The following is a 21,984-nucleotide window of genomic DNA, read 5'->3' on the forward strand; positions in this document are numbered from 1 at the left end:
CCTGTATTCCGTGAGATCTAACCTTGCTAATCAGTCTCCCATGGGGAACATTTTCGAACGCCTTACTGAAGTCCATATAGATCACATCTTCTGCTCTGCTCTCATCAATCTTCTTTGTTACTTCTTCAAAAAACTCAATCAAGTTTGTGAGACATGATTTCCCACGCACAAAGCCATGTTGACTATCCCGAATCAGTCCTTTCCTTTCCAAATACATGTACGTCCTGTCTCTCAGGATTCCCTCCAACAACTTGCCCACCACCGAGGTCAGGCTCACTGGTTTATAGTTCCCTGGCTTGTCCTTACCACCCTTCTTAAACAATGGCACCACGTTTGCCAACTTCCAGTCTTCCGGCACCTCACCTGTGACTATCGATGATACAAATCTCTCAGCAAGAGGCCCAGCAATCACTTCTCTAGCTTCCCACAGAGTTCTCTGGTACATCTGATCAGGTCCTGGGGATTTACCCACTTTTAACCATTTCAAGACATCCAACACTTCCTCCTCCATAATCTGGACATTTTGCAAGATGTCACCATCTATTTCCATATCTGTATCTTCCATATCCTTTTCCACAGTAAATACTGATGCAAAATATTCATTTAGTATCTCCCCCATTTTCTGTGGCTCCACACAAAGGCTGCCTTGCTGTTCTTTGAGGGGCCCTATTCTCTCCCTAGTTACTCTTGAGTCCTTAATATATCTGTAAAATCCCTTTGGATTCTCCTTAATTCTATTTGCCAAAGCTATCTCATGTCCCCGTTTTGCCCTCCTGATTCCCCTCTTAAGAATACTCCTACTTCCTTTATACTCTTCTAAAGATTCACTTGATCTCTCCTGTCTATACCTGACATATGCTTCCTTCTTTTTCTCTAAGTTACTCTGTGGCTTTATCCTCTGTAGAATAAGTAGATAGAGGAATGTATAAGCATGATCTATCCAAGAAATAAAAAGGTTGAATTAACTGTATTCTCTTATTCTTTTGTAGAATTATTCATTTGAACATGTAATGATAATTTCATTTAGTTCACCTTCAGCAGAAGAGAACTTGCTTTCTGCATGTTTCTGAATGAAATACAATTAATGTTCATGTAACCTAGCATGATTTTATTTTCTATACCTTTCAGAATAAACATCTTCTCTTACTATAATCTTGTTATGGCAGCTAATTGATATTATTCTCTGACAAAATCTTTTGAAGTGAGAATCTTTCCCATTTTAGGATGCTTCTGAGAATGAAGATGATGATGAAGAGGAGGAGGAAAATACAGATTACCTGACTGACTCCAATAAGGAAAATGAAACTGATGAGGACAACAACGTAAGTATGATTAGTGAATTGATAAAGAATTGTCTAATGTGCATGCTCCTACTTTTCCAAGATAATTTAGTTTTGAACCCTTAAATCAAGAGCAACAGATTTACTTTTGGCTGCTTGGGTACATACATGACATGCAGGACATATTGAATAAGGATTTGTACAAGGCATTTGATCAAGTGTTGAGTAGGAGGCCAGCTACAAAAATTCAAATATTTCAGTTTGTGAGTTGGTTGACATGGGGAGAGAAAGAAAGGAATGATTGGCTGTTCCCTAAATTGGATGAAGGGTTGAGAAATCTGTATTTCAGTAATTGGTCCAGAAACCAATTTTGTTTTCAGTATGTGGGACCAGTTTTGAACGTAAGAAATAGCAACATTCTGCACCCAACTATGCGTTAGTGTGAATTTGGCTCAGTCGATAATACATGTCGATGACCCCCCCCACCCCTATCCCAGACTCTCAAGTTTCAGGATTCAAATCCCATTCAAGGGCTTGAACACAGATCCAGTACTAAGGTGCGCTATAGTATCAGATGCTGGCACCTTTCGGGCAAAATGTTATAAAAGGTCTTACTCTACAGGATGTAAAGGATCACATTTCAGAGAACTGCAGGGCCATTGCAACATTGATCCAACATTCAACAAAAACAGACTTACCACAAACCAGGTCATCTGGTTATTGTTATGTTGCTTTTAGCCGGAGCTTGCTGTGCACACGTTGCCTGGAGCATTAATAGTAACGACATCTCAAAAAGTACTTAATTGTTGTAAACACCAAGAGATTACCAAAGGGATAATGAAAAGTGCTGTATAAATGAAAGTCTTCTCTCCCAAAATGTTTGGTTAAAAATTAGGCAAAGTGTAAAAAAAAGTGTTAGTGTTGAAGAAGACAGTAGTGCACCTGTTGAGGTGGAGAAGAGTGCTTTAATACATTTTCAGAGGTAGAACAAGGAATGAGAAGATACAATTATTGGAACAACACCAGTGGATTAACTGAGTGACTTAGAAATTCAAATATATAATTGCTTGAATGTTTAGAGTGCAGGCAGCTAATGCTAAGAGTTTTAATTTTTAAAATTGCACATCACAGAATGATGCAGTGCAAAGGCGGAACTCCAGCTCTTCATGTTTGCACTTTTTTTTGTAATCTGTCGAGTACAAGAGCAAGATATAAGGGCACTGCTTCAGAATTCCAATCTGCCTCACATGGTCTTATAAAGTTTATAATCTTGATTTAGGATCGGAATTTTAATAGAGAAATAAATGGTTTTAGTTCTGTAAGTGACTTCTTAAAAGTGAGTCTTTTTTTTAAGACTTAAGCATAATCAAACCAGCAAGCATGTGACCTTAACTAACCGAATAGACAAACTTCCTGGAGAATTGATGAAATGTTTACAAAGTTGAACTTTTATGATGTACAGATAGACTGGCCAATCCACTCATCTGGGGCCATTTGGGCTTAGAACAGCAGTACGTCATTGCAACTTGATTTATGGCTGTTCAGGCTTTCAGAAGTGAAAGAAGTCTGAAAAAGTGTTTTAGCGATTGAAGTAAATGGGATTTACCACAAAAGATAAGTTAGAAAAATTTCCATCAAGTAGTCATTGTCTGTATGTCTCTGGGAGAGACATCTGGTGAGTGTGTAGAAACTTGCCAAAATGAGCTGCTTAAAACCTCATCAATCAAGCAAAAAATTAAAATTAAACTAGGAATGATAATCCACTTGTGATGAGTCCGGTAAAGGATATTGCTGGAAAAGTAGGTTGATTACATCTTTTTAAAAATGTAAATTCATAAATATAGCTTTTTTCTTTTGTCGAATAAAGTTTTGTTCCTTTGATTAAAAAAATACTCGCAGCCTCGTGAATAAGTTTAGTGACTGAGCACTGCCAGCATCTGAAACTATATAGCACACTTCAGTACTGCACTGGAGTGCTACCCTGGATCTGTGTTCAGGCCCTCAAATGGGATGTGAATCCTGAAACTTGCAAGTAGAGGGGACATTAACATGTTATCAACTGAGCCAAATGCACACTAATACATCGTTGGGTGCACAAACTGCAAAAATGAATTGTGTGATCTGTCAAGTCAGGTTTCGTTCTGAGATCTGACTTGTCCAGTATTGCCATCAGCTGGGATCACAACACAATTTTTGAAAAAGGATTTTAATAGCCCATTGGTTTTAATTTGTGTCGTTTGTGACTTTTTGTTTTAGGGATTTCCTGTTTTTCTGCTCACCATATAATTATCTTTAAACAAGGAAATTTTCAAGCAAAACCCTTGAGCACATGAGTGGTAATGGGAAGACTGGCTGCTAATAGCAGCTTTGGGGGCAGCTGATATCATAAATGATTCCTGACTGTGAAAACTGCCCACCTCTCTTTCAATGCTACCATCATTAGATTGTCCACAAACATAATGCCTTTGTCCCTGTGCATTCACTAATTTGCTCTTCGAGATTGTTAAATATGGTTTGTTATTACCAGATTTCTACATATTTCTCTGAAATTCCCTATTAGAATCCCACTAATCCCTTTCCCGGCCACTGAAACACCCCTAACCACAATTATGTTTGGTACTTCGTTATAATGACCATAATATTTTATTCTTTATCATCCTCCCCTCTCTGTGTGCAGCTTTCGAGAAAGTCAGTTACACCTTTCTTTCTTGTATGTTTTTCCTGCATTGTACAACTTACTCAAAATACATTTACTTCATTCCATTCCCTATATGATTCTCTTTCCATCACTGTACTGTGACCTTAAAACTGCCCATTCTTCATCTCTCTCTTCATTATTTTATTTGTGAATGTTGTTACCAGGGGATAGAAAATAGGAACAATCGCATAGGTGAACTGGCAACTGGCTGCAGTTTCTGATCTCTTTCTGTCTTTCCATTGCCACTTTTCTACTTAACTCATTGATTAACTTTTTCTAGCTACACATTACCAAGACTGAATTCAAAAAATTTAATTTGGAATATAAACTGTGTTCCTTTGCCATGCAGTTGCCCAGCCCCCTTGCTACCCTGCTGTATCCTCAGTCTGATGAATTCAACTATTCACAGCTTGGCTTCCTACTTGAACACTGGAATTCCCATATGCTCTTCATTACAAAGATTCTTTGAGATTTCCAGCATCTGCAATATTTTTCTTTTGTTAATTACAAAAATTGTCTAGTTGCATCTCTTTAGCATCTCTGTCCCTAACCAAGCTTACCTGCTTTTGAAATTCATGCTTTTTGCCAATTCTAGGCTTATTGCTCCAATGTTTTAACAGAAATTCTCTTATCGTTAACCCTCTGTGTGCACTTTTAACTCACCAAAATCTCAACTACAATATTCTTCAATACAATGTTGTTTTTCTTCTCTCAGCTAAACTGAAAGATGAGATTGGAGGTGGTTTAGATTAGATTACTTACAGATTAGGTTAGATTAGATTACTGACAGTGTGGAAACAGGCCCTTCGGCCCAACAAGTCCACACCGACCCGTCAAAGCGCAACCCACCCATACATTTACCCCTACCTAACACTACGGGCAATTTAGTATGGCCAATTCACCTGACCCGCACATCTTTGGACTGTGGGAAGAAACCGGAGCACCCGGAGGAAACCCACGCAGACACGGGGAGAATGTGCAAACTCCACACAGTCAGTCACCTGAGTCGGGAATTGAACCCGGGTCTCAGGCGCTGTGAGGCAGCAGTGCTAACCACTGTGCCACCGTGCCACCCATTTGTGTATTTGTGGATTCTGTTTCACATGTTAAGAAGAGTTTCAAATGTCCAGAATAAGGATGGACTTTTAAACTAGATTTCTTTTTTTCAAAGTTTGAAAACCGTGTATCTTTAGGAATTGCGTTGGGTTTCGGAATCTTTTTACATATTTGGAATCAAATTTTTTGATTTGTTATGGGATACCAAAATTAAGTAATGCTCTCAAAACAGTACTCCATTTGTAATTTGGTTTGCAGGAGGTGATGATCAAGGGCGGAGGCTTAAAGCATCTTCCTTGTGCAGAAGATGAAGAATTCATTCAAGCATTGGATAAAATGATGCTCGAAAATCTGCAGGTACCTCGTGCATGGAAGTTACAAGCTGTGATTTTACATTCAGAAACTTTGCACTGGAAATTCGGACTAAACTCTTTGTTCTAAATTCTAGTTTGAATGTAACAATAACAGGAAATACAGAAAATTCATTTGCATTAGAAAGAGTGTTTTTAACATTTCTAGTGCAGATTAATTCTGCTGTTTTAATTTAGACCACTGACAGTGACCTCTTGGCAGAAAAGTTTAAAGTTTCTAAAAATATTTAGGAAGTACTTGCACCAAAATCATTCCTTATGCATTCTTTATGCAGCAGCGATCTGGCGAGTCTGTCAAAGTGCACCAGTTAGACGTGGCTATTCCACTGCAACTAAAAAGCCAACTGAAGAAAGGTCCTCCACCCCAAGGAGGAGGAGAAGGCGATTCTGAAAATTCAGAAACCATGCAGTTTGTGATGCTCACCAGAAGAGGGAACAAACAACAGGTACTCTACAGCTGCAAATTACAGATAATTGTCATGCAGAGACTTGGTTGGAAAGTCTGTTCATTGTCTTGGCATCCTACCCAACCCCAAGTTCATTTTCTGAGTCTGTGATTGGCCTTTGTCATCATGTTTCATTAACTTAACCTGGAATGTTGTGTGGTTCTGATCCCTAAGAAAGTACTTACTTGTCATAGAGGGAGGCAATGGAGATTCATTGGAATGATGAGACTGTCCAATGAGGAGAGTCTTAAGGACATTGGGCCTGTATTATCTGTAGTTTAGAATAATATGTGCTGATCTCACATGAATATACATTTTTTAAAAAACCGCTTTGATAGGTAAGTTTGTCTTCCCTGGCTGTGCAGCCTATAATAGGGGACACAGTATTAAAATAAAGGCCAGCCACTTAAGACTGAGATGAGGGTAATGAAACTTTGGAGTTCTCCTGCCCAAAGGCCAGTAGTTGCTCAGACATTAAACAAGCTCAAAGTAGAGGTTAATAGAGTTCCAGTTACTAATGATATCAAGTATTAGGGAGATAGTGTGGGAACATGTTGAGGGTAGAGCACACTTGAGCTGAGTAGTTGTCACCTCCTATGGTCCTGAAGGTCATTTCAGTCTGACCCTGCCTCAGCCTGAAACTGTCATTCCTGCTGTTGTCACCTCCAGACTTAACTACTTCAATATTGTCTTGTGAGCCCCCATTCCACACCCTCTAACCTTCAGCCCGTAAACAGTTCTACTGTTCATATGTTCTGTTCACCAGTAATTCCTACCTTTGCAGACTTACTTGGGTTCCCAGTCTCACAGTGCTTCACACTTAAAACACCCATTCTCATATTTGAAACCAATCATCATGCTTCTCTCTATCTCTGCAATCTCCTACAATTTTAACAGACCCCTTTTCCTAAACTACCCATTCCTCTGACTCTGGACTTTTATACATTTTCACATGCATTCAGCCAACTTTTATTGGCCGTGTATCCAGCTGTTAGGGGCCTATGCTGCAGTTATCTCTTTGGCGTTAGAGGAATGTAAGGTGGATGGTGGCACAGTGGTTAGCACTGCTGCCTCACAGCGCCAGAAACCCAGGTTCTATTCCCACCTCAGTCAACTGTCTGTGTGGAGTTTACAGATTCTCCCCATATCTGCGTGGATTTCCTCTGAGTGCTCTGGTTTCCTCCCACAATCCAAAAAAAATGCACAGGTTAGGTGAATTGGCCATGCTAAATTGCCTGTAGTGTTAGGTGAAGGGGTAAATGTAGGGGAATGGTCTGGGTGGGTTGCTCTTCGGAGGGTCGGTGTGGACTTGTTGGGCCGAAGGGCTTGTTTCCACACTGTAAGTAATCTAATCTAAGAATAGAAATAGTGTTGGACCTGTGAAAAATAATTTTTGATAAGTGGACTATTGGTTGTTTGATCAGGGCTGAAAAGCTAGAGAGATCTCTTCCTGCTATCTTCCACTTTGCCCTCTGAAAGAGGCCTCAGCGTAGGTGTAGTTGGATGTTTCGGAGTGCTTGTAGAGCTCTGCAGTGGATATGTGAGGATGGCATAAAACTGATAGATATGACATCATGATAGCGGATTTTCTGGCAGGAACAGTTGCCAGCAGGATTGCTGGAGTGACGTTGTCATTAAATATGTGCCTAACTTGTTTTAAAGGTTGTGCTAACTGAATTGAGAATGGATATTGTATTTTTAGTATCAATACTCTGTAAACAATATGTGGCAAAAGTGCAAACTTACTAACCAAACTGTTATGAAGATGTGTACTTGTACCTTTGAGAGTAAACACGAGCAGTGACAGCACCAAGTGTTCTCAATATTCACAATGTAACATGTGCTCCAGCTACTGGGGTACTAGTTGCTGGGACATGACAAAGCAGATTTGAATTAGGACAATCAGTTTAAATTATACCCCAAAAAATACCAAATTCTAATCCAGTTTGAATTGAGTATATTGACAATCTTTAAAAGCCAATGACACAATCCGATGCTTTGTGGGAGACCAGGGAAAATTGAACAGTTGGAAGGAGAACTGCCACCAGACCAACAGCTGTAAACTGCTAGTCAGAACTCTGAGAGGTACCCGTCTAGTGAAGGAGTTTGCACAGAGAAAAACCTCACCACTGACCTGGAGCGTTAAAACACCGACGAAGATAAAGAGAAGATTCGATCGCTGGCTGGTTTTAACATTTGGATTTTTCTGTAAATCTGAATTGGGAGTTTTATTGGACCAGTATTACAGAAGGGAAAGTAAAACATATGTTAGAGCAAGGAATTGTGAATAGTTATTAGTTAGTTATTCTCTGGTATACTTTAAGAAATAAAGTTAATTTTTACTTTAAAAAGTTCTTGGCCACTCGGAAATTTACAGATTACTGCACAGGATAAATCTTTTCTGTGTTGCTCGTTTTAAATTGAGCAGGAGGGCTTATACCGTGTTGTAACAATATCTCCGACATTATCATCCAAATCATTTATATAAAGGATGAAACGCAATGGCACAAGGCTGGTCACGAAATTCCAGCCCGAAAAAGACCCTCCATCATCATCCTGTGTCTCCTACCTTCATGCCAATTTTGTATCAATCTGGTTAGCTCCCCCTGCATCCTATATGATCTAACCTTGCTAACCAGTCTACCGTGCAAAACCTTGTTGAATGCTTTGCAGAAGTCCATATAGACAATGTGTACCACTTTGTCTTTATCAACCTTGTCACCTCTTCAAAAGCTTGCTCAAGTTAGTGAGACATGATTTCCCATGCACAAAGCCATGTTGACAATCCCTAATCGGTCCTTGCTTTTCCAAATGCATGTAAATCCTGTCCCTCAGAATCCCCTCCAACAACTTATTCATCACTGATGTCAGGCTTATTGGTCTGTCGCTTCTTAGCTTTTCCTTACCACCTTTCTTAAATAATGGCCCCACGTTTATCTCCCTTCAGTCTTTTGGCACCTCACCCAAAGCTGTCAATAATACAAATATCTCAGTAAGGGGCCCAGTAATCTCTCTCTTAACTTCTGGGATATACCTGATCATATCCCAGCGATTTATCTATCATTACATGTTTTAAGACCTCCAGCACCTCCTTTTGTCATGAGGACATTTTTGAAGACTATTTGTTTCCGTAGGTTCCCAGCTTTCAGATTTATTTTTGATTTTCTGTTGTGTTTTTCCCACTGGTTGATTTTGTTTTGTACGTTTAAATTAATCTAGGAAATAAAACTCATGGATCTTAATCAGATAATACAATTTTATCCATTTGCAGCTGAAGACCAGATTACCTGATTTTATTCAGCTAAATCTTCTCATAAATAGTTCAAAAACAAAATCACAAGGTGATTATGGATAGTAAAAATCATTCTACTCATCTCGGCTCATTCCTCCAGAAGCCCCTTAATGGCAGTATCTGGTTTATCTTAACTAGTTACAGGATTTTTGTTTCCATGGTCTTTTTGGGCTTTTGAGATGAGAGAGAGAGAGAGAGAGAGATATTAGCCCTGTGGTCTAACTCTTGATATTATCCCTGTGGTCTGCTATTTCCCTCTGTTTAAGACAGCTTTTTAGATTTACCTCTTCTTTATTACATTTAAGAGGCATTTGGCTGGGTATATGAATAGGAAGGATTTGGAGGGTTATGGGCCAGGTGCTGGCAGGTGGGACTAGATTGGGTTGGAATATCTGTTTAGCGTGGACTGATTGGACCGAAGGGTGTGTTTCCATGCTGTATATCCCTATGACTCTATTTACAGTACCACATATTATCTTTAAATTAGTTTTAAGATGTCTTTTTTTTCAGTTCTCTGAAATGTTTCAGCATTTTCTAAACGTAATGGTGTTATGCAAATATTAATACCTTTCTAAAAGAGCTGATGAGAACGCCAAGTTCTCCATTCTTCCTAACTGAGATCTGTAAAGTTGGAGATCAAGTTAAACACTGTTCTTTGACCAGAATTTCAGTGTTCCATTTGCACCTTGGTGAACCAGAATTGACACTGTACTAGAGATGTGTTCTGACCATAGAACTAAACAGTTATTGCAACTTCCTCTGGCTTGTAATTTATTAGTTTTGCCATATACATGCAGGTTTGTTCTATCATTCAGACATTTTATTAGCCATATTGATTGCTTTGCTAACGTACTCAGATTCCTAGTTCTTGCCTTAAAATGAACAGCGTGCAAAATATGATTTTGAAAGTGTTTGTATTCTGAAACAAGTGGTTGGTTGTTCAGATTTTGACAGTTTGCTTCAGAGGCTGGTTAGTTACGTAATGAAGTGAAATACATGGGAGGTGTATTGTTTATAGCAGGTTAAAAATTGACCCACAATCACCAAAGGGGACAAAAAGGTTCAGTCATTACATCTGAACTGATTATGACGCCTACTTTTCAGTGTTGTGTCATGACCAGCCTCATTACTTATTATATTGAAGAATCAATCTGTGGGCTGCAAACTTTCAGCACGATGCTGTTAACAACGAAGGATAGCATTGATTAAAAATAATCTGTGAATAGTGATACTTAAATTGCTCTTTATGCACCCAATTTAAATATTAGAAAAAACCTAGCAGACTGTTCATCTGAAATATAGGTAGTGTTTTGAAGCCTGTTGTAGGTTAAATTGTAACAGAAATGCACGCTTTGGGTTTGTGGTATTGGAGTAATGAATCTGTGCTTTGTTCTAAAGGAGGTTTCACTGTTTTCTAAAAGGGTGGATTCTTGTTGGCAGTAATGAGAAAATTCCTGTTCAGATTCCACAACATTGAACAACGCACATTGCGTATTAAATTATATTTTAACTGGACCAAAAAAAGGTCTTTTTGTCAACCACCAAGAAAGCTTTGAAAAACAACTTCTTTTTCTGGTATACGAGAAATTATGGATTGGGGTGAGACTGCTCCTCAAGCTTTATTGTGGAAATCTCAGCATAAAATAAAGCCTGACATACTGCAAGAGGTTGGCATGCATGCCTTTGAGTGCCAATGTCTCTTAAAAATAACTTCCTATTTAATCCAATAATGTATGAAGTATAAGGATAGGAGGCATCCCTACCCTATCCCTACATTTCCCATGGCTAACATACCTAACATGCACATCCCTGAACACTATGTGTAATCTAGCATGGCCAATCCACCTAACTTGCGCATCTTTGGAATGTGGGAGGAAACCGGAGCACCCTGAGGAAACCCACGCAGACACTGGGAGAATGTGCAAACTACACACAGACGGTTGCCCGAGGCAGGAATTGAACCCGGGTCCCTGGTGCTGTGAGGCTGCAATGCTAACCACTGAGCACCTTCTCAATGGGTAATACAGAGGAACCTTGATTATCCGAAGGACAAAGTTGGGGAGTATTTAGTTCCGTTAATTGAATTCTGGATGATTGAATGCTGGATAATATAGATTAGCCAAGCATCAGGACCATGTGATCTTACTGAATAATCCGATATTCAGATAATCGAATGCTGGATACTCGAGATTCCTCTGTAAATGCTGAAGTACCCACACCCAGCAACAATTTTAAATCATTTATGGAACTGGATCACCCATATACTGAAGGAACTGAATAACTGTCAGCATCATTGCTGTAGATTGGTACTATGTCACCTTACACCATGTATGTAGCTCCATATAGCCTCCTTTTAAAAAGCCCATTAAAATCAAATTCTTAAATTACATTTCTTGGATCCCCTCTAATTTCTATTCAGGCTGGCTGATGTTGTGATGCATTAAAGGACCTGTGTGGACATACTTTTTTTTCAGGGTAATACATCCTGCAAGCAGCCATTATATTCTTGATTTGGAAATGCTGGTGTTGGACTGGGGTGGATGAAGGTTAAAAATCTCACAACACCAGGTTATAGTCCAAAAGCGCGAGCTTTCGAAGTGCTGTTCCTTCGTCAGGTGACACAAATTGTTAAAGCTCACTTGAGAATGTAACTGTAAAGAAGTTCTGGAATTTATATATGAAAGAACTGAAACTAACATGTTCATTCTAAAAGACGAGCGACTTAACAAACAATCCAATCTTTTTCAATGTATAAGTTCTGTTCCATCACGTTGTAAACTTTTGCTATAAATTCTGTGTCCTGTGATCTTATACTCCACAACCACCTGATGAAGGAATAGCGCTCCGAAAGCTAGTGCTTCCAATTAAACCTGTTGGACTATAACCTGGTGTTGTGTGTTTTTTAACATTATATTCTTGCAGAGTCATTGTGGCTGTTGAGGAGGTGTCAACCAATGTTTGTTATAAATGCACAAGCAGTGTACCAAAGAACAAGTTACAAGTTTGAGATTTAGATTATTCAAATGTTGATGAAAGGTGGCAGTGTCTCAAGTCATGCCACTTGTTTACATCAAGTCATGTGCTAAGATAGGATGGTTTGTTCTAAGTACCGGGGTGTATGCTGTTAAAAATCAAACATCAGTTTACCAGGAATCTATAGACACAAACTTCATTTTAAACTGCTCAATTTTCAGATGAAAATGGAGCAAAAATCAATAGAGGAGAATGTGTACCACTAAGTTTCAACAGTTTGCATGTGGACTGTCTGAATACATTCTAATGAAACTTAACTGAACACCTACATACCATAAGGTTGAAGACAAATTATTTATTTTTGCCACTTTGAGCAGCAGCTGATAACGCAGACTGAAGTGCTTGATAGATTTATCATTCAGATTTCCCCCTCTCTCCATCTTCATTATTATCTTGCAATTGGCAACTGCTGCTGCCTCTGCTTCTGTAATCGTCCTTACCATCATTCCGATGTCTTTGTAATGTATTGGCCTATAGCAACTATCTCTGAGACATTGCTGCAGTCATTGCAGTCCAACTGCGATTATTCTCCCAATGCAAATGCACTTTTATTTAAACTAATTATATTTAAAGCTACAAGATTTATTTGAATGATGTAGGTCAGGAAGCTTTTGTGTTCACCTAGTTCGCAAGTTGGCTAATGTGTAAAAGTCAGGGTGATGCTTGGGTGGTGCCTCTCTTCTTCCACAGCTATTATGAAAATTCATTAATTGCGAATTATCGAGGGCGTACAAAATAATGGAATTTTATCCCTGTAACTGAAAAGGAAAGGAAAAAAACAGTTCTGGGGAAAATTACTGTCAGACATGAATATAATTTACAGATCACTTGGGAATCCATCTAAAACCAGAATAATCACTAACCTCAGCTATTAAACTACAGTATACACCATCAGTAAAACTCACTGACCTATTGGTGTAAAGTTTTCTCTATCTCTTACGAGCTTATTTTTGGCTGCTTTGAAGTAGACAAATCTGGACTCAATTCTAACAGAAATTGGGTTGTGATTTTTGCCAAATAAGTTTGATGTAAAACCTTGGCTGTGAAGGAAGGATAATTATAATTGATTTGGACATTCCAGTGTTGGACTGGGGTTTACAAAGTTACAAATCGCACAACACCAGGTTATAGTCCAACAGGTTTAATTGGAAGCACTAGCTTTCGGAGCAACGCTCCTTCATCAGGTGGTTGACAACCCCACCTGATGAAGGAGCGCCGCTCCGAAAGCTAGTGCTTCCAATTAAAACTGTTGGACTATAACCTGGTGTTGTGTGATTTGTAACTAATTAAAATTATAACTAATTAATGTTGACTTTTAACCCAAGTTGAGTTATTTTTGCAGCAGATGTGACGGAGATGAAACGCATCATTTGCCAAGAAACTGCGTAGTTGATTCGTTTTGCAGTTTCGGAGCACAAGTTGTAATTCTGCAGAAAATGATTGTTCGGCTTTGCTATGTCATTAACCATCTGTGTAAAATCCATTTTCTGACCATTTAAATTATTTTTATCCAGTTTAAAATACTGAACGTACCAATGAATTCGCAGCTTGCTGCAAATCACTGGAATCAGCAACAGGCAGAACAAGAAGAAAGAATGCGTATGAAGAAGCTGACACTCGATATTAATGAACGGCAAGAACAGGAAGATTACCAGGGTAAGAAAGTGGGAGGAAAGAGCTTGCAGTAATTCTGGAGTGTTTATCATTAAACTAGAAAGTGATTGGAGCAGTCTTTCTGCAACTAAAAATAAATGTTTTGGTTTATAATCTATTATGTATATTGGTACACCCATTATGTCTACGCTGCACTGTCAGCTGAGCTGAGATTTGGGATTGTGCTAACCTGTTTCCAGTTTGCAGTATTCACAACTTCAGGAGTTCAAGTGAATATAATCAGGGCTGATTTAGTCCAACTGGTATTTGCCAACTGGTTTACATGTTTCCCAATCTTGCTTTGAGTTAAATTTTGACAAAACTGTTAGTGATTGTCTAGGAAGTAGGAATATGGCTAGAAGTAACTGAATTCTAGTCTTTGTATTGTTTAGTTATGCATGCAATTTTGTAGGAAAAAAGTCTGCATAGCTGAAAGCCTGTGATGGCGCATAATCATTAATAACTGTACAGGTCCCAAATGTAAGCTTTAATTGTTTGGAACTTCAGCTGGAATCTATCAGCATAGGCAGGAGAAGCTCTTAAAATCTGCGAGAAGGTTATAATTTATAATATTGCCTACATGTTAAAAGATCTGGCCAGGTGCCTTGTGTGATTGCAGCACAGGTTTGGAACGCAGATTTCCCAAACTGTGCTGTGGTTTCCTACAGTCAGGAAACTCTGGGAACACAAACAACTTGTTTGATGTGGATGTCCAGGAACATTTTCTGCAGCTAATGCCATTGGAAAGTTCTAGCAAAATGGAAGACCTTGCTCCATAGAATCAGAGTCATTCAGCACGAAAACAGACTCTTCTGTCCATCCTGTCCATGCTGAATATAATCCCAAATTAAGCTAGTCCCACCTGCCTGCTCCTGGCCCAAATCCCTCCAAACCTTTCCTATTCATGTACTTATCCAGATGTTCATGTTTTACCTGAAATAGTATTCTGTAAAGTATTTCCTCTTTAAGTATTTTGGTGAGGTTAGAAAAATACACTAAATCTATAGAAATTTGGAAACAATTTTCAAGTAAAATTTGTTGAAGGAACAAGTATGTTTCAGGTTCTTTAAATATTTTGTCAACATTTTGAATATAATTTTAGCATTTCTTTTTCTTGTGTTCAGTACACGGTTGGTGTGATCAATACCTGTTTTTTAATCACTTCAGGTTTCCATCAGACTGTATGCACATAGTATTAAATGTAAATGTAATTATTGTTATAACCTGAAAATAGATGTAATATTTGAAACAGCTATGGATTTGAAAAGTTTGAGAAAATGTTAACAGTTGCAATTTTGTACAGAACTTGATCTATACAATGAATTATGTATGTCCAACGTAAATTTTGTTTTCATTAATTCCTGGAATGTGAGCATTACTAAAAAGGCCAGTATTTATTGTGCATTCGTGGTTGCCCTTGAGAAATTCTACAATCTGCTTCCCTTAGATCACAACACTGCCAAGTTTCTCCTTGTCCGTAAACTTTGAAATTGTTCCCTGTGTGTCAAGGTTTACTTCATTAATGTATATGAGAAAGGGCAAGATCAGTAATATGTTGGTTTTAATTTGAGTGCATAATGTGCAGTGCTGTACCATGCTTCAGTGATATATTGGGAATACCTAATACAATACACTACACTAGGAATTATTTGCTTATTATTGCATATTTCCACGATTCATGTCGTTTCCAGTGTTAGGACAAGTTGAGTGGGTAAAACTCACGCTTGTTGAAGCAGGGTTTACTCATTTGTTCAATCAGGGTAAAACTGCTGATTTAGATTTGATAGAGTAATCTCATACACAAATATGGCTGAAATCATTCCACTGTTTACATAAAGAAATGGTCACTTGGGAAGGGTGTCAGAAGCTGATAGCTTTCACCTCAAGGAGCTTCGGTGGGGTTGGTAAAGTCCTAGGGTGTGTTGTTGAACAAAGAGACCTTGGAGTACAGGTTCATAGCTCCTTGAAAGTGGAGTCACAGGTAGATAGGATAGTGAAGGCGGCGTTTGGTATGCTTTCCTTTATTGGTCAGAGTATTGAGTATGGAAGTTGGGAGGTCATGTTGCAGCTGTACAGGACATTGGTTAGGCCACTGTTGGAATATCGCATGCAATTCTGGTCTCCTTCCTATCGGAAAGATGTTGTGAAACTTAAAAGGGCTCAGAAAAGATTTACAAGGATGTTGCCAGGGTTGGAGGAGTTGAGCTATAGGGAGAGGCTGAACAGGCTAGATCTGTTTTCCCTGAAGTGTCGGAGGCTGAGGGGTGACCTTAGAGATTTACAAAATTGAGGGACATGGATAGGGCAAATAGACAAAGTCTTTTCCCTGGGGTGGGGGAGTCCAGAACTAGAGGACATAGGTTTTGGGTGAGAGGGAAAAGATATAAAAGAGACCCACGGGGCAACGTTTTCACACAGAAGGTGGCATGTGTATGGAATGAGCTACCAGAGGAAGTGTTGGAGGCTGGTACAATTGCAACATTTAAGAGGCATTTGGATGGGTATATGAATAGGAAGGGTTTGGAGGGATGTGGGACTAGATTGGGTTGGAATATCTGGTCGGCATGGATGGGTTGGACCAAAGGGTCTGTTTCCATGCTGTACATCTCTATGACTCTATGACATACTAAATAAAATGAGGAGGAAAAGGAACTGAGACAAAACAGAGGAGGAATAACGAATGAAATGCAAGAATATTTAAATGATCAATTTAAATAAGAACAGCAAAGTAATCTTTTAAAAATCAAGCACTTGTTTTCATGAACTTAAAAGTTATGACTGGCAACATGCAGGATGTTGAAGTTGGAGCCCGCAGAGCTTCTGCTTTGATGTTTTGATGAACTCTTGTGCTATTAAAATTCTTCTGTGTTGGGCTTGGAGGCACAGGGTCTTGTAAATAAGTAAGATCTCACATTATTTGAACTATTTTTGGCAGTGGTTAGATGAAACATTGCTAAGCTTATGGACACTTTTGAACGTAGCATGTTACCAGTCTTGGCTTTGAGGTAACAACTTAATGTTATTAAATGATTTTATTAAATTACTTGAATTATTGCACAATTAATTGGATAGACCGTTTCTTACAAGATTTCAAATTGCTCCTCTTTCACTTTGTTTCAGCATTCCTGCTTGGAAGTGTTATTTATTCTTCCTTGTTTGTTCATTAGGACACTAGAGGTGTGGAGAAACATATGCAAAAACAATGCTGAGAAATATGCTGCCTTGAACCAGTTTAGACAAATTGCTTTTTCCCCTCTCTCTGCATGTAGGTCCTTATTCCATTACACACCCTTAGTTTATTTACCTCAATCTATAATATTCTGAATCTTAACTGATGGATGCATTGTAAAACACACTTCGCCACTGAAATTATTGCAGTTCATAGTGTATGATACAGTTAGTTATCCTCCTGAAAGTTAAAGAGCAGTGAAACTTAAAAGGGATTTTCCAGCTCCTCAAAGTGACAACTTGGAGTATTGTTTCACTGGTAGCAAATCTCTTCCCTTCCTACCCACCATCTCTATTCCTTTTGCCTACTTGGATGGTGAGTGCTGTCAGGCAATTCAAATCTGCTGTCGAGTTTTTTTTGCATAAAATGGCATTATATTCACTAGCGCCCTGTGAGACTTGGAATTGGCCCAATTTACATCTAAATGAAGTAACAATATGCTTAGTTTCCCAAGATGTATTTTTGGATTTTTGCAGAGGATGGCTGTGTTCAACCTGTCAACACCTTTCCCAAAACTATGTTGTGCAGAGCAGTCAGAAGTCGTGGTAGCCAGAGACTTTTAATCACTAATCGTAGAATCCTCTGTTTGGACAGGGCACAGGAAGAGTGTCACTTATGTTACATCATAGACTCCTTTCTTAAAAGAAAAGGGGAATTTCTCAACCGCTACTGAGCACAAGCTTAAAATTCAAAGTTATATCGTTATAAATGATTTATTCACCCCATTGGTTAATTTAGACTTGAAAACAATTTGGTTTCAGCTTTGTACGTCACGCCTGCATTGATTTGGTTCAAACCTGTTTCAAATTGGCTGGAAAAAGTGTTCAGGCAGCCAACAGGATTGACACCACCATTGCTCCAAAACTACGACCTTTTTGCTTTTTGTTGGAAGAATTGATTTTAGCACAGGGGTCATTCACCATCTAGGTTTTGCCTTGGTTTTGACTTGCTCTGTGAAGCAATAATATTGTATTATTGATGACAATGCTGAATAGATACTGCACTGCATGTTGTTAATGGAAATGCTTGAATGGTTAAAAAGCCTTGTGCTTCTCTGTTTCTTGTGCTGGGGTTTGAATAGACAAGAACATGAGCCCATAGCTTCTAGAGGAGAGAGGTAAAACAAAACTATTCAGTCGGTTCTACAATAATGCATGTTCTTTAATGTGAATTGCCTTTAATGTGATTGAAGAATTTAGACCATTACTTGTAGAATGTAAACTTTCCTCACCTGACTTGGCTATACCATGATTCCTGCGCCATTAGTTTACCTGGCACGGCTGTTGTGCGGTTTTCTTTTAACACAGGATCTCATGAGAACAGTGCTATCACGTTATATCAGAACCAACTGCCTAATTTAATCCTTTCTGATTCAGCAACAGTAATTTACTTGTCCTTATCCTGAAAATCATAACTAAAGTATAATTGAAGGAATCCTATAGTTAAAGCGAGAGGAACCTTTATTTATCAACTTTACATATTGAGCATTTCTCTTTTTTGGTGCCTTAACATCCTTTGTCCCACATTTTCAGCTAAATGAAAATTTTGGAAGCACTAGAAAATGAGAAGAAACCTTTTAAGTTGCAATGTTTCTCCTAATAATTTTAAATTATTGTTACAGAGATGTTACAATCCCTGGCACAGCGCCCAGCTCCAGCAAATACCAATCGTGAGCGTCGACCGCGGTATCAGCATCCGAAAGGAGCACCAAATGCTGATCTCATCTTCAAGACAGGGGGGAGGTAAGGGTGTTACAACCCTCCAAGAACTCTGCGTTCCTCCCACTCTGGCCTCTTGTGCATCTCCCACTCCCTTCACCCCATCGTTGGCTGCCATGCCTTCAGCTGTCTAGGCGCTACGCTCTGGAAATTTGTTATTAGGTCTCTCCGCCTCCCTCTCTTCCTTTAAGATCCTAAAAACCCAACTCTTTGACCAGGCTTTTACTCATCCTTCCAAATATCTCCTTTGAACATCATTTTTTTTCCCAGATTGCACATCTGTGAAGGGCTTTGGGACAATTTAATGTGTGAAAGACATTACAAAAACGCAAACAGTTATTGTTGGATATTATTGTATTAAAAATGAGCATGCTTCTCAACAGGTTACTCAGTGTATTTTCACCCTGGCATGCAGAAACCCTTGCTTCTTTGGGTGAATGATTTTATTTTTAAAGAAAATATATATTAAGGAGGTTCTGTAAAAGAGTATTAAATTATTGAGATTGATTCACTGAACACAAGTGATAGACAAAATCTAAACATCTTGATAACATTTCACTTTAGCTCATCATTCTGAGTTGTACAGAAGAAGTCTAAATTTCCCTCAGATTTTCCTTCTGTCTGCAGGCAAATGCTTCTTGGCATTTTACCAACAACAGAACCAATGTGGAACTGGTTTTGTCAAGTTAGAGTTATGGATCTATCCATGGAGCACTTAGGTTAAGAGCTCTTTTATACCTTACTCCATTACCCAGGAGTTCACGGCAATGTTATAACAAAAATACTTCTTGCTAATTATGGTTAATTGGCCTTATTTTAAATTGTTATGCAGGGGTGATAGAATGCATAATGTGAAGTAAGAAGTTCTTTGAATTTGCATTCATCAAACAATAAATATCCCAAGACCAGTGACTTGGCACTTCAGGTCATGTCCATTTTCACGAGCACCCTTTTTAATGCCCTTGATTAAATAGGATATAGCTATATTTTATTTAATGATTATGTTTGTAACATCTACTGCAGGGTTCATTCAGTTTTCAGTTTGAAGTATTTTCAATCTACTCGATCTGTCATGGGGTGCAGGGATGGTTGTGTATTCATGTTCATTTTGCTGCCACTTTACACTTAAGCTGTGCAAAAAGAGCTTGTGTCTGAATGCCAAACCTCATACAGGCATGGGAGAGAATGATTAGAACAGGCAAAGGATACTTTACTATCCTTGTCTGCTATTGTAAAGGATAATCAAGCATTGACATTGTCTTAGATTGTGGGAGATATAGCAGTTTGGATCAGTAATTGGCTTGCTGAAAGAAAACAGAGGGATGTAGTTGATGGAACATGTTCATCTTGGTGTCCAGTTACTAGTGGCGTACCGCAAGGTTTGGTGTTAGGTCCACTGCTGTTCGTCATTTTTATAAATGACCTGGATGAGGGCTTAGAAGGGTGGGTTAGTAAATTTGTGGCTGATGCTAAGGTTGATGGAGTTGTGGATAGTGATGAAGGATGCAGTAGGTTGCAGAGAGACATAGATAGGATGCAGAGCTGGGCTGAGAGGTGGCAAATGGAGTTTAATGTGGACAAGTGTGAGGTGATGCACTTTGGACGGAGTAATCGGAATGCAAAGTACCAGGCTAATGGTAAGATTCTTGGAGTGCAGATGAGCAGAGAAATCTCAGTGTCCATGTACACAGATCCCTGAAAGTTGCCACCCAGATTGACAGGGTTGTTAAGAAGGCATACAGTGTTTTGGCCTTTATTAATAGAGGGATTGAGTTCTGTAACGAGGAGGTTATCCTGCAGCTGTACAAAGCTCTGGTACGGCCACATTTGGAGTATTGTGTACAGTCTGGTCACCGGGTTATAAGAAGGATATGGAAGCTTTGGAAAGGGTGCAAAGGAGATTTACTAGGATGTTGCCTGGTGTGGAAGGAATGTCTTATGAGTAAAGGCTGAGAGCCTTGAGGCTATTCTCGTTAGGGAGAAGAAGGTTGAGAGGTGACTTAATAGAGACATATAAGATAATCAGCGGGTTAGATAGGGTGGACAAGGAGAGCCTTTTTCCAAGTATGGGAAAGGCAAACACGAGGGGACACAACTTTATAATTGAGGGAAGATAGGTATGAGACAGTTGTCAGAGGTAGTTTCTTTACTCAGAGTAGTTTGGGTATGGAATGCTTTGCCTGCAATGGTAGTAGATTCATCAAGTTTAAGTGCATTTAAGTTGTCATTGGACAGGCATATGAACGTACATGGAATAGTGTAGGTGGGATGGGCTTCAGATTAGTATGACAAGGCAGCGCAACATCGAGGGCCGAATGGACTGTACTGCGCTGTAATGTTCTATGTTCAGAGGTTTAATAGATTTTGGATCACCTTTACTGACTCTCTTCAGACTCGGGCAGTGGCTCTTGCAAAGTTATAATGTGGCAACTCAAACATACCACATGAGGTGTCAATTTTCAGGACCGACCATTATGATTAAGAAGAAGCAGGTTCAAGAGGTAACAGGATATACTTCATATGTGCAGTGGCTATATAGAGCAAACAATTTTGGTGAGACTGAAAGCTATCAGGTGCTAGTAAACAGTATTTCAGCATGAGGGAAGAAGTGAGGTAAGGAAGAGGGAAAGTAAGATTTCAAGGTAGAAAGCAATTGTTTTGATGCTACTCTGCACTGATTTAGTCAAGCTTTATACTTTAATTTGGAGTGTGGATTTATGCTGTATCTCTGGACACAAATATATGATGTAATCAGGGGAAGCAGAAGTATGAGAGAATGTGTTCTGTGCCACTTTGCCTAATTTTGGGCAGTAAATTATCGAGTGGTCATCCCAAAGATTAGCAGGTTATTTGCCCAGTACTTTGAGGGAAGAGTATGACATAACAGAGGCTACAAAGACCTCCAGAATGTTGGTGGGGTGACTAAGGCTTGTGTGGTTTCAATCTCTTTGAGGAAGTAATGTCCAGTTGAATTGTGTAGGTGTGTTTTAAAAGATGATTGTTCTAGTGAAGAGTTTGCATTGTTCCTTATGAGAACAAATAGGCTCAACTTGATAAAAATAGTGGGGTAGACTGACTATAATTTCAGGTGACAATAATGGAAATAATGATCTATGATAGTATTTGATTCACTGTGTTAAAATATTTCTAAGTATTAGTTCAATATGTATTTTGAAAAATAAAAATAACCGCATTTTTTTCTATAATT

At 38.9% G+C, this 21,984-nt stretch overlaps 1 protein-coding gene across 3 annotated transcripts in view; it reads left to right on the forward strand.

Moving 5' to 3' along the window:
- Nucleotides 1-21,984, forward strand: part of upf2 (UPF2 regulator of nonsense mediated mRNA decay) — a 100,669-nt gene that overhangs the window by 68,697 nt on the left and 9,988 nt on the right. For all 3 annotated transcript variants that reach the window (XM_060842627.1, XM_060842626.1, XM_060842628.1), the window contains 5 exons: nucleotides 1,224-1,322; nucleotides 5,293-5,391; nucleotides 5,681-5,851; nucleotides 13,691-13,832; nucleotides 18,680-18,800. In XM_060842627.1, the coding sequence (XP_060698610.1) occupies nucleotides 1,224-1,322; nucleotides 5,293-5,391; nucleotides 5,681-5,851; nucleotides 13,691-13,832; nucleotides 18,680-18,800 (632 nt within the window). The remainder of the gene's footprint in view (nucleotides 1-1,223; nucleotides 1,323-5,292; nucleotides 5,392-5,680; nucleotides 5,852-13,690; nucleotides 13,833-18,679; nucleotides 18,801-21,984) is intronic.

The sequence above is a fragment of the Hemiscyllium ocellatum genome, chromosome 23 (genome assembly GCF_020745735.1).
Source record: "Hemiscyllium ocellatum isolate sHemOce1 chromosome 23, sHemOce1.pat.X.cur, whole genome shotgun sequence".
NCBI classification, from domain to species: Eukaryota; Metazoa; Chordata; class Chondrichthyes; order Orectolobiformes; family Hemiscylliidae; genus Hemiscyllium; species Hemiscyllium ocellatum.